Source organism: Ornithorhynchus anatinus, chromosome 2 (genome assembly GCF_004115215.2).
Source record: "Ornithorhynchus anatinus isolate Pmale09 chromosome 2, mOrnAna1.pri.v4, whole genome shotgun sequence".
NCBI classification, from domain to species: Eukaryota; Metazoa; Chordata; class Mammalia; order Monotremata; family Ornithorhynchidae; genus Ornithorhynchus; species Ornithorhynchus anatinus.
The window spans coordinates 79870047-79884336 of NC_041729.1; the positions used below are offsets into that span (position 1 = coordinate 79870047).

The following is a 14290-nucleotide window of genomic DNA, read 5'->3' on the forward strand; positions in this document are numbered from 1 at the left end:
ATTTGTTAAGCGCTTACTATGTGCAAAGCACTGTTCTAAGCGCTGGGCGAGATACAGGGTAATCAGGTTGTCCCACGTGAGGCTCACAGTTAATCCCTATTTTACAGATGAGGTAACTGAGGCACAGAGAAGTGAAGTGACTTGCCCACGGTCACACAGCTGACAAGCGGCAGAGCCAGGATTCAAACCCATAACCTCTGATTCCCAAGCCCGGGCTCTTTCCACTGAGCCACGCTGCGGAGCTATAAGTGTTAAAACCAGGATAACAGATATTAGAAATAGTTTTCATTTTTTGATTCTGTTTTGGAAAGAGTTTATTGATTTTTAAATCTTTCATATACATGCCTAGGAATACAGAGTAATTAATATTTTAAAAACTGTCAGCAAGACCCATTCCTAAGACCATAACAGTCTTTACAAAGAAGATTGCTTATTATTTATACTATTTATATTACATTCATCTATTATATTTTTTATTATTGTTGTATTATACCATGCTGAACAGCGTCATGGCCTACAGGGAAAAGCACAGGCCTGGGAGTTAAAGGACCTGGGTTCAAATTCTGGCTCTGTCACTCATCTGATAGGTGACTTTAGGAAAGTAGCGTGACCTAGTGGAAAAAGCACAGGCTTGGGAATGGGAGGATTTAGGTTCTAATCCTAGCTCCTCCATTCATTCATTCATTCATTCAATCGTATTTATTGAGCACGTACTATGTGCAGTGCACTGTACTAAGCACTTGGAATGTACAATTAGGCAACAGATAAAGATCATCTCTGCCCAACAAGGGGCTCACAATCTAAACGGGGGAGACAGACCAGAAAGTAAAACAAGTATTCATTCAATCGTATTTACTGAGCGCTGACTATGTGCAGAGCACCGCACTAAGTCCCCTTCCCTGCTGTGTGACCTTGGGCAAGTCACTCAACTTCTCTGTGCCTCGGTTCCCTCATCTGCAAAATGGAGATTCAATACATGCTCTTATTCCTACTTACACTGTGAGCCCAATGTGGAACCTGATTATCTTGTATCTGTCCCGGCTCTTAGTACAGTGTTTGGCACATAGTAAGCAACTAATGACAATTATTATTTTTAAGTTGCTGAACTTCTCTGGGCCTCAGCTACCCTGTTTGTAAAATAGGGATAAATTACATGGTCTTCCTCCCTCAAACTGCAAGCTCCATGTGACACAAGGACTGTGACCAACCTGACTGCATTGTATTTTCTCCTGTTCTTGGTACAGTGCTTTGAACACAGTAAGTGCTCAACCACTACCATTGATTGAATAATATCTATTTAATAAATCTGGAGCACTGTAGGTGAAGATGTAGGTGAAGAAATACTTATATTGCAAATCATTCAAATTTTCTCATTCAAATTTGAGGGTGGATACATGAGAAATAGCTCTCTCTAAGATATGAAGCAAATTTTATGTCAAAATGTGTTCTAATTCCTCCAATCCTTTTATAGATACTGAATTATTACAATAATTTGTCTAAATTTTATTCATAAAATGTGCATATTTGACATACCTTTCCCTCATCCATTGGATTGTCACTTATATGGACAATAGGTCCTGGGTGAGATTTGGATGACCTGGAGAAGAAAAAGTTTACTTTAAGAAGCATACAATAAGGTTACTCTAAATTGAAAATTTCAATAGGCTTAGAGGACAAATATCCAGAACATTCAAAGATATTGATTAAGTTTATTAGAGCTCGATACATGTCATAAAGTGTTTTAAATTAAGGATGTGAACAAATGAATATTAAAATAGTTATTTCATTTTTCATTATTGGGCTTTTACATAGAGGTGGGTTGTCTATAAGACAGCAGCAATTTTACTGAAAAAGGAACTTGGCAAATGAAACTCAGGGCTGCTGTCCTATTAAGGACTACAGATGAAATGAAAAACCACCTTAGAACCCCATATCTTTTTCTGTAATACTGTCCTGCAAAGCAACCCCACCTGGTTAATACAATGGGTTAATACAAATCCACAAAAGAAATGCCACCCCATCTTGCTCTGAGAAGTTAGGGCCTCTACAAAAAAACATTATGATAGGTTAAGGTTCATTACAAAAGAAGAAGCATGCCTCAATCCTTAAAACCTCTATATAGTTTCAAAGTCCACTTAAAGAGCTCTCTCAGATTACATGGACACTTGCCATTGAGATCACCTTCATTTCACTGTAATCTTACTGAAACTAAAGATAATGGGAACCCATACTACTAGGGAATTATATGATATATTGCACAAAAAGAAAAAAATTCACATTAATGACAAATATCCACATATTTAAGAAGCAATTCTTGAAATTAGGCTTCTATAAAAAGCATGAGTAGGTTAAAGAATATAGGTATAAAGACTGGAGCATTTATGATCAAGAAATAGTAATAAAAGATGCTACAAGTATCCCATATGTGGATTTGAATATACAACTCAACAGATTTCCCTACTGGAGAAAAGACACACAAAATTGTTCCAACAAAATTTTATATAAAGACCAGTTCTACTTTGAGGAAGCCTCCAAGGCTCCAAGGAATGTTTTTAAATCACACACATAAAGCAATACATTCCATATGTCAAAAGCAAATGAATGAGCCCAGTGTTTCCATCAGTGGTTGTTCCATATAATGTATCATTCTTTGGACAACCCATAATATTCAGTTTTCAAAACACAATAGCTTCATATAGATTTCTAAGTTAGGGATGCTTTAGTAACCATTGAGAGAACGTAAAGCATTTGAAGTTGCTTCTGCACAGATTACTAGTAGATCACTCCTGCAAACAAAATTGCATTTCTTAATTTTAACATTAAAAGCAAAAACTGTATTTGATACTTAATTTTATTTGATATCTTTATATATGGCACTAACATTTTCAAATATTGAATATTTGATCAAACTCACAGTTCAATGGCTTTATTCCACATAATGACGTAGCCTGATAGAGTGAAGGACTCCACATTGACAATATGTATGTTACCTCTTTCGGTACCCACATACAGCCACTTACTCTGGAAAGGCAGATGGCAAAATGTTATTCTGCAAGAGATAATTTATTAACAGAATTAGGATTTTTTTTCTAAATCCTATAATTGCTTCATTAATTCAACAATGATGTAAGCAAATCAGGAAAAGTAAAAAAGTTTCTAAATTGATGCTCATTTCCTCTTTATAATACCTGAAAATTTCTTCTTCATATGGTAGCATTGAAAATGAGAAAATTTCAGGATCAGTAATAATCTCAGAGCGCATTTTCTCTTAAAATGTATGAGAACTGCAGGATAAGTGAACCAAAGAATAGATGAATTTAAAAATACTTAGTGTTGAAATAAAACTTTCAGGTCAATGAAGCAGTTTCTCATTTTATAATAAATTTCCAATGACAATGTAAAATTGATAAGCTATCAAAATGCTATATAGGTCTGCATAAGAACTGAAACAAATAATTCTTACCATCCTCTATTCTTTATTTTCTGAAGGTTTAAGTAAAATTGAATATATAAATCACATACTACATAACTATATATTGAAATGTAAATTCCATATGAAAAACTGCAGAGTAATACCCAGTTATTGGTAAGTCATGAAAAACCTATTGTAATATAAAATTTTATCTGCAACACTAAACTGTCATGGAAAAATTCAGAAATTGAGTCACTGGTTCTTTCATACATAGTAAATTCCTAAATTGTTATTACTGATAATGGTAATATCTATTATATAGTATGTATATTATACCTATGATAATAATGCTATATATAAAAATGATCTAGGTATTAGTATACATATTTATATATGTATATGCAATACACAAACATATATATCAAATGAAGGTCAGTCTAGCATAAAAAAAATCCATCAATAAACGGTATTTATTAAGCACTTGCTATGTGCAGACCACTGTAGTAACTTTTGGGTGAGCCCAGAAGAATTAGCAGATACATTCCCTGTCCATAACAAGCTTATAGACTAGAGGGAGAGACAGACTTTAATATGAATAATTTATAAAATATATTTTAAAGATAGGTACTTAAATGCTGTGCAGTTGACAGTGGGGTGATTCTAAAATGTCCAGATGTCACAGATCCACATGCATAGACTAGGCAGAAGGGAGAACAAGCTGGGGAAGAGAAGGCTTAACTAGGGAAGGCCTCTTGGAAAAGATGTGACCTTAATAATACTTTATTCATTCATTCAATCGTATTTATAATAATGATGATAATGGTATTTGTTAAGCTCTTACTACGTGCCAAGCATTGTTCTAAGAGCTGGGCTAGATACAAAGTAATCAGGTTGTCCCATGTGGGGTTCACAGTCTCAATCCTCATTTTACAAATGAGGTAAGTGAGGCACAGAGAAGTTAAGTGGCTTGCCCAAGGTCACACATCAGACAAGTGGGGGAGCCGGGATTAGAACCCACATTCTCTGACTCCCAAGCTGGGTTCTTTCCACTAAGCTATGCTGCTTCTCTACTTACTGTGTGCAAAGCAACGTACTAAGTGCTTGGGAGAGTACACTATAACAACAAATAGACACATTCGCTGCCCACAATGAGCTCACAGGCTAGAAGAGAGGCATTAATATACATAAATAAATTACATACATATACACATATATGCTGTGGGGCTGGGAGGGAGTATGAATGAAGGGAGCAAGTCAGGGAGACACAGAAGGGAGTGGAAGAAGAGGAGAGGAGGGTTTAATCAGGGACGCTTCTTAGAAAAGATGTGCCTTCAAAAGGCTTTGAAATGAGGGGAGAGGAATTATCTGTCTGATATGAAGGGAAGGGTGCTCCAGGCCAGAGGCAGGATGTGGGCAAGAGGTCGGCACTGAGATAGATGAGATCGAGGTAGAGTGAGAAGCTTAGCATTAGAGAAACGAAGTGTAAACACTAGTGAAGATTTTGAAAGAATACTAAGACATTTGCACATACAAACCGACATATTGTTTATTCAAAAATATAGATGTGACTCAAAAAGATGGAGGAATAAGAATCTCAAGCACACCTTGCACAAAAACTGTTTGGTTAGTGAATGTTTTGTTAGTGAATGACTGATGATTTCAGTTTTGCTTCAAAGGAATGATTTTCTAAAAGCTTCTGTTCAACGACAGCTATTTTTTCTTGATTGCAGCATGCCAAAGCTGTCCACCTCTCAATATCTGTTTGTTATGTTACCCTGTCTGATGCTGATATTTCAGCATGCTAACAATGTTTCATCCATCCCCCTATTTTTTAACTTCCTTTTTGTTCACCATCCAATTGTTTTGGGTTTTTTTTCCAATGGCATTTGTTAAGCACTTACTATGTGCCAGGCACTGTACTAAGCACTGAGGTAGATACAAAGCTAACTAGGCCAGACACAGTCCCACATGGGGCTCACAGTTAACCCCCATTTTACAGATGAGGTAACAGGCAGAGAAAAGTTAAGTGAGTGGCCCAAGGTTACAGAGCAGATAACTGGTAGGGAAGGGATTAGAACCCAGGTCATTCTGACATCCAAATCTATGCTCTACTCACTAGACCATACTGCTTCTCTACCCAGATAGGGGTTTACATAGCCCATTGTCAGCTAGTCTCTTCATATATCCCAGCAATGAAGGAAATGGATGAAGGGAAGATAATGTCAACGTTAGGAATATTATTTTTCCAAGTAAAGTTGAATGACACATAGATGATGCAGATAAGAGATCCAGATAAGGTAAGACATTGGATTTGGATTTTGTAGACTGTGCAGATCTCACAATAATCTGCCAAACAGCTCTATCAGTGTACGGTCCTGAATCTTCCTGCCTCCCTGCTTCACTTTGGCAATTTTCTGAAGGATACATTGGCTTTCTTATAATGTACTGTTGTACCATATGCTGCCTAGACACAAGAATTCCCTGATGGCATTTTTTATGGTGTCTTAAGCATTTACTATGTGCCAGACACTTTACTAAGTACTGGTAGATACAAGTTAACGAGATTGAACACAGTCCATATCCCACATGGGGCTCTCCATCATAATTCCTGGTTACCAATGAAAATCTTTAGTTGGAGGTTTCACACTACCAACACCTTACTTAACTTCTGGCTTTTGGACAGCGCAGAACAGTAGGATTACTCCTCACAGCCATTTACACTGAGGTCCTTGACTCTCAGTGCCTTCATCCGCATGGAACTCAAAATAATCGCCTCTAGGATTTTCATAATGTTTGAAGCCTGTGAATTCATTCATTCAATGTATTTATTTATTGAGCACTTACTGTGTGCATAGCACTGTACTAAGCGATTGGAAACTACAATTTGATAACAGAGACAATCTCCACCCAACAACATGCTCACAGTCTAGAAGGGGGAGACAGACAACAAAACAAAACAAGTAGACAGGCATCAATAGCATCAAAATAAATGTAATTATAGACATATACACATTAATAAAATGAATAGAATAATAAATATGTATAAATATACACAAGTGCTGTGGAGCGGGGAAGAGGGTAGAGCAGAGAGAAAGAATAGGGGTGATGGGGGGGGAGAAGGAGCAGAGGAAAAGGGGGGCTCGGTCTGGAAAGGCTTTCTGGAGGAGGTGAGTTCTCAGTAGGGCTTTGAAGGGGGAAAGAGAGTGAGTCTGGCAGATGTGAGGAGGGAGGGCATTCCAGGCCAGAGGTAGGACATGGGCCAGGGGTCGACAGCGGGACAGGCAAGAATGAGGCACCATGAGGAGGCTAGCGGCAGACGAGCAGAGTGTACGGGGTGGGCTGTAGAAGGAAGGAAGGGAGGTGAGGTAGGAGGGGACCAGGAGGGGGCCAAATAGAGCGCTCTGAAGCCAACAGTGAGGAGTTTTTGCTTCACGTGAAGGTTGACAAGCAACCACTGGAGATTTTTGAGGAGGGGAGTGACATGCCCAGAGCGTTTCGGTAGAAAGATAATCCGGGCAGCAGAGTGAAGTATAGACTGAAGTGGGGAGAGACAGGAGGTTGGGAGATCAGAAAGGATGCTGATGCAGTAATCCAGTAGGGATATGATGAGAGATTGTACCAACAAAGTAGTGGTTTAGATGGAGAGGAAAGGGCAGTGGATTCAAAGGGTTCCTCAAAGGATCAGATACATATTTGAATGTCAACAACTAGGTCCCTTTTGTGGTCTCCTGCCCATCTCTGAAGAGTACATTTAACAAGACTCGACAGAGGTTCCACCAACTTCGACACAAGCCCGTCACAATGAGGGTTTTGATGAACATGACAGAGTAGCCAACTATAACTAGTATTTGTCAAAACCCAGAACTACTGATGAATTCAAGTACCTCCGCACCCTGTACATATATTTCAACATCTTCCATAACCATATCTGACCAACTCCAAAACTCTTCCCTTACCCATCCTCCTGAATAAACATACAGTATGAACAATACCCTAAATTTTAAAGTAGTAGTATTTGAAAAATTCAGGCAGTGGTTTTAAGATCTGATTTTAAGTTTTGACTATTTTACTTTTGCAGAACTTCCTTTTTAGCAACAAGTTGAGCATGCAGTGATGACAAAGATGGCTCTGGTCAACTCAGCTGATAATAGTTCAAGAAATAATTTATATCAGATAAACCCAGACTCTCTACTCCATGTGATACTGACATTATATGCATATATAAAAAGTTAAATATGGAAATATTTTAACGTAATTTAAAGACCAATATATTGTAATAACAATAATAATAATAATACTGTTGCTATTTGTTAAGCGCTTACTATATACAGAGCACTGTTCTAACCGCTGGGGTAGATACAGGGTAATCAGGTTGTCCCACGTTAGGCTCACAGTCTTAATCCCCATTTTACAGGTGAGGTAACTGAGGCACAGAGACATTAAGTGACTTGCCCACAGTCACACAGCTGACAAGTGGCAGAGCCGGAATTTGAACCCATGACCTCTGACTCCCAAGCCCGGGCTCTTTCCACTGAGCCACACTGACATGCCTTTGTTTTCCAAGTACCAAAGTTTAATAGAGAGTAAAAATATGCTTAGAATTAAATCCTATCTATTGCTACTAACATTCAATGGGCAACAAACTCTAGACTGTGTGTGAAGAGTTTGATTCATCAACATCTATCTTAGATTGGATGTTTTAAAAAAGAAAATACAAGCAATCTAAAAAAATGAATACCAGAGGTTATTTGCTCAACTAGACAAAACATATAACATATTTCAACTTTCTGACCATATATAGGTGTCAAAATAGAAATTTGGAAAAGTAATAATTTTTTGTTAGTATGAATGTCTTGTAAATATGTTAAATAGTACACTATATAAATTAAAAGATTCTCAGCTGATCAAAAAGTGCCAGAAAGCCACTTGACAGTTTAAAGAAGTAGCAAGGAGTGCCACAGAGGAACCTAAGTGAGGCTGTCAGTCTTTCTCCCCTTCCACCCCAAGTGGTATTTGTTAAACTCTTATTATGTGCCAGACACTGTACTAAGCGCTGGGGTAGATACAAGCTAATTAGGTTGGATAAAGTCCACGTCCCACATAATAATAATAATGTTGGTATTCGTTAAGTGCTTACTATTGGCCGAGCACTGTTCTAAGCGCTGGGGTAGATACAGGGTTATCAGGTTGTCCCAAGTGGGGCTCACAGTCTGAATCCCCATTTTACAGATAAGGTAACTGAGGTCCAGAGAAGTTAAGTGACTTGCCCAAAGTCACAAAGCTGACAGGTGGCTAAGTAGAGATTAGAATTTATGATATCTGACTCCCAATCCTGGGCTCTTTCCATGGAGCCACACTGCTTCTCATGGGGAAGCCCACATGGGACTCAAAGTCTTAATCCTCATTTTAAACATTAGGTAATTGAGGCCCAGAGAAGTTAGTTACTCGCCAAGGTCACAAGTGGCAGAGCCAGGATTAGAACCTAGGTCCTTGCGACTCCCAGGCTGGTGCTCTATTCACAGGCCATGCTGCTTCTCCATGGGAAGAATTATCATGATTCCCATGACCTGGTTGTCCGCGGCATGGCTAGGAAGCAGGAAAGAGGCCAGAATAAAAAGGATCCTTCTGGGCAGGTCTCTCACTGACCTTTCTTCTTCTCCTCCTCCAAGTTGTCTGAGCCAGCTCTCTCTGGTCACTCATTTTGCTTCCTTCATCTGCAGTTGACCTGCTCTATAGCAGCTCTTCCCTTTTTCCCTCTGTCCCTGCTCTCTTCTGTTAACTCTATTTGTTAGTACCTTTAAATTAGTAGAATAATAATAACACACTAAGTATTTAGCTGGAAGGAGACTAATTACCCAGTGGTAATTACTGAGAAGTACTGTGTGTAAAGTGAAGGCACATCTCCAAGAGGCCTTCCCTGACTAAACCCTCTTGTCCTTTCCTTCAACTCCCTTCTGCATCACTTTGATTTGCTCCCTTTATTCTTCCCTCCCTCCCAGGTCCACAGTACTTAAGTACATATCTGTAATTTATATTAATGTCTGTTTCCCCCTCTAGACTATAAGCTTATTGTGGGAAGGGAATACCTTCCGTTATATTGCACTCTTCCAAGCACTTATGCTCTGCACACAATAAGCACTCATTAAATAAGCTAAGCAATAAGCTACAATATAAAAGAGTAGGTAAAGATGATTCCTCCCCTCAAGGAGGATTCTAGGATGCATAACCTCCACTCCACTATGACATATTCCCCGACTGACACGCTAGTAAAATGTGTCTAATTAAATTGAATTCAAATAAACAGTAGAGGGATCTGAAGTAAAAGAATAGTCTCTTCAACTGATAGCTGTCATTCAAATTCCAATGAGATTTTCCAATGTACTCCTATTAATACACTTTGTAAAGGTCATATAAATTAATGTTTGAAAAACACAGGTAACATTTTATCTACATTTTACAGCCTAATGTAATTATCAAATAAACCAGTTTGAACTTTACAAATTAAATTGTACAAGATATTCTTTGTACAAAGCTAATGTACAGAATCATTGCACATGAGTGATTTTTGATTTGCCATCATCAATACTTAGAAAGCATAACTCAGAAAGCATGAAAACAATAAAAGTAATTTCCATACTTTCTAAGTTATGCTCACTGCAAAGAATAGCCTCTGATTTGTGTTTTGGATTTAAAAGGACCAATTTGTTCTTTTTAAAAAGTGCATTCTGTTGCTTGATACCTGCTCCTTATGTATAGGAAAAATAACAACTGCACGAAAAGTTTCACAAAATAACCAGACTTGATACCAATACGTGAGTTGAAAAAAATTCAAAACTCTAATTTCTTGTTTAAGTCAACGCCAAAACAATTATTGATAGTTAGACACCTGCAGAAAATGCTCATTGGTATGTGATATAACAATCCATATCTACATAAAGCAAATATTTTTAGTGGGATATGGCCCAGCTCAATACAACTGGAAGCTGTCCCAGGCCTCAATTCCATAACAAGCAAAATGTGAGACTTTGGGAGTAGAGGGGAAAATTTTTTCCATCCCCAAATTAAGACAGTTTTATTCATTCTGAAAATGAGGAATTCAGTTTTAGATATACTGAGCTAGAATTTTGGCAGAATATCCTTGTAGTGATAACCTGGAGGCAAGAGGAAATTCAAGAGGGCAGAGGATGCAGATCTGGACTAACAAGGTAGATTTGGTAATCAATCACACAGAAGTGATCACCGAAGGTGCGGGACTGGATGAATGCCAAGTTGCTTCATTATGGGCAGGGAACATGCCTGCTAATTCAGTTGCATTGTACTCTCCCAAGCACTTAGTTTGGGGCTCTGCAGATATTAAGCACTCAATAAATATGACTGATTATAAATTGAGAAGAGAAGGGGACACAAAACAGAGTCTTGGGAGACAACCAGTAAGGGGTTGGGAGGCAGAAGAAGAGCTGGCAAAGGAGACCAAGAAGGATTGGTCAGAGAGGCAAAGAGGAAAACTGTACAAAAAAAAAGTAAAGTTTAGATGGTTTCCCAAGAATAGGGAGTGGTCCAAAGTGTCAAAAGCAGCTGAGAGATCAAGTATAATTGGAATAGAGTTGAACTGATTAAACTTTTTCAGTCACTGCTATTTATTGAGTGCTTATGTGCAGAGCACTGAACTGGGCACTTGGGAGAGTACATCATAACACAGTTGGTAGACATGTTTCCTGACCACAACAATCTTTCAGTCTAGAGGAGTATAAATCCAGATTTTACATGAAGGCAGTGACCTTGGCGAGTGCAGTCTCAGTAAAAACTGAACTTTAGAAGTTCAAGAAAGGGGTTGGGGAAATAGAAGGAAATGGAAGCTGTGGGTTTTAACAGGAGTTTAAACAGGAATGGGGGGGGGGGGGGGAGGTCAAAGTTAGCATTTTTGAAGTCAGATGGGAAGAAGTCTTAGGAGTGAGAGGTTGATGACTGTGAACAGGATGAAAGAAGAGTTAGGCACAAGTGTTTTCAGAAAGTGCTAAGGGAGGAATTATTGCACAGATAGAGAGGATAGATTTTGAAAGCACACAAGAGATTTCATTTTGAAGCTGGCTGAGAAGGTAGAGCGTATATGTATGGGATGGGCCTGAATAAATGGTATTTTGTGGGGATCCTAGAGTGTGATGGCTTTGATTTTGTCATCAGAATAGTCAGTAAGGTCAGCAAGTGAAGGGGGAGGCAAAGGTACTAGAAGAAACAGAAGGAGGGCTCAGGAGGGAGTTACATAACTAGCTGGTGGAAGCAGTGGGCATGGGGGTCTATGAGGAAGGAGCAGTATTGCTGAGCAGATGTGAGGGCAGTTAAGAGTAAATAAGGCTGAATTTGAAGTGACTGAACACCATGAGCACAGGAGCATAGGTATAATTTAGATATGCCACATTTCAATTAAACTGCTTGCTTTCATCACCTTGAGAATTTTACCTAACCCTAAATAAGCTAGGCAACATGAATATTTCCATCAAATAATGTAACACTATTTTCACATGCACTTAAAAAAAAAACCACCCTACAAGTAGCATTCTAGCACTCAGAATGAAGTCTTCAAAATAAATCAGTATTTTAGTGTTTTATATTGTTTTTCAAAAATCATTTCAACAATTGATATCAACCCCAATTATAATTTCTTGTGTTATTTTATACAAAATATAAAAATCATCTCATAACCTCAGTGGAAATAATTTTTACCTAACAGATTTTCGAGTACTACAATATTATTATTATAAAGACACAAGCTACTAAATCATCCAAAATTCATTCACTCATTTTAAAATAAACAAATAAATGTGAAATTTAGTTTATAGAGGAAAATTATATATCAGACCTGAAAAATGAATTTAAAAAAACATATTTAGAACGCGATACAAGATGAAACATCTAATCTGTGCAAAGAAAAGTCAGCCAGTAAGAAAGTTTTGGATAACCTGAGCAAAAACGGATCCAGTGGTAAGCATAGAATACTGGTGAACAGCTCAGATTATATATTTGGACAAATATATAATTTTTATAAAAGAAAAATCTTTAAAATAAAAAGCAATGCCAAAACTTGGAATGCAATTGTAAAAGGAAAGACATTTTTAAAATTCCCCAAATGGGTTAATATGCATGCAAACATAATACATTTAAATAAATCTCTTTATGTTTTATAAAATCCCAACAAATAATAGTTGCATACTTGAAAACTGCTATGTTTCAATTGTTTTCTGAAATATTAAATCAACAGGGAATATGAGGATTGGTATTATCAGGGTTTTGGTTTTTTTTTTTTTTTAAAAGTCACAATTTAAAAAATTAATTGCATGTTACATTCAGGATTCCTTTTTAAGTTGCATTTGCTTAAATTTTATACACCGTGCTGGCTCTGAAACTACTTTTCATTTTTTGGATGCTATGAACAGTTTAACTGATTCATATTACCTTCTCCTCAAGTGTTAAATTTAAATCAATGGAACTTTAATATTTAATAATTGTAGTGTTAGTAAAGAGTCTACTGTGTAGATAGATATATCCTAAGCAGTTTGAGACAGTCCCTGTCACACATGGGGCTCACATTCTAAATAGAAGGGAAAACAGGTATGGAACCTCTGTCATGCAGATGAGGAATCTGAAGCACAGAGAAATTAAGTTACTTGCCCAAGGTCACAAAGCATGCAATTGGAAGAGTTTAGAATTAGAATTCAGGTACTCTTAACTCCAAGGCCCATGATATTTCCACTAGGTCACGCTTCTTAATTTTTGGTGAAAAATGAAGATTTTCTTCTACCTGGTTAAGATCACAAACCTTGCACTGAAATATTTTCAATATTTTATAAAACATACAGATTGTAAATGAAGAATTGTTGAAATTACTGGAAATAATCACACAAGCAATTATTCATTCAATAGTATTTATTGAGCGCTTACTATGCGCAGAGCACTGTACTAAGCGCTTGGAGCTAGGATTAGAGCCTAACACCCATCCTGGCTTCAGAATTAGTTTAAAATGCATTGCTTTGAGAGTTTTAAGTTTTTATTCAAAGAGGTATCTCCAAGAACAGCATGTTAAAAGGACCTAGAAAACCATATGCTCTTATATATACTGAAAGTGCACTCAATCTTTTGAATTGCTTTGAGCATCAAAACAATCAAAATCAGAAAACACTAAAAATAATGAGACTGAAGAGGACTTTATAAATTATATTTATGGACTTATTTCCAATTTATATGATTCATATAATTCACATATTATAATACTACATAATAATGTCAATTAATTTAATTTGCAATATAGCATTGCTTAATGGACTATATTAACAGTGGCAGCAGGGTCACTTCATAGGCAATTTTCAGATACATTCAAATGATTTCTTTTTTCTCTGTAGTTCTTGTCAGAGCTACTTAAAAAAAAACCTTAGTCATGACATATGACTAGATAACAAAATACACAACTGTTCCTGAAAAGTCTATTATGACTGTCTAAGATAAACATTTTAAACTTGTATTAGCGTATTAAATATTTTAACGGCCAATTTGGAAAATGTATAGTAGAAAACAGGAAACAATATTTTAGTAAAACTATTTTTTTATGAGGATATACCTGACACCTGGAATTTCCTACTATTTATACTTTGTCAAACGTAGCTATCTCTACCCTTGTTTCCTCAACTCAAAACCAATTTTTTGTTCATCATGGAATATCATCTCCAATTCCATAATTTCTTAGTTTTTCTTTAAATTGCAATTTCAGGTGGGAGTTTGTGTCAAAGGTCTTTTGAAGTCTAGACACTGTTTACTATGTATTTACTGACTTCCAGCTCTTACATGTTTATTTTATATTCAAAAGTTCTGATAGATCGAGGCTTGACA

General features: G+C 37.1%; 1 protein-coding gene across 3 annotated transcripts in view; it reads right to left on the reverse strand.

Annotated features, from left to right (window-relative positions):
* STXBP5 (syntaxin binding protein 5) overlaps nt 1-14290 on the reverse strand; it is a 184524-nt gene that overhangs the window by 109018 nt on the left and 61216 nt on the right. For all 3 annotated transcript variants that reach the window (XM_029049699.2, XM_029049694.2, XM_029049688.2), the window contains exons 5-6: nt 2915-3049; nt 1534-1597 (exon numbers count right to left, since the gene is read on the reverse strand). In XM_029049699.2, coding sequence (XP_028905532.1) covers nt 1534-1597; nt 2915-3049 — 199 coding nt within the window. The remainder of the gene's footprint in view (nt 1-1533; nt 1598-2914; nt 3050-14290) is intronic.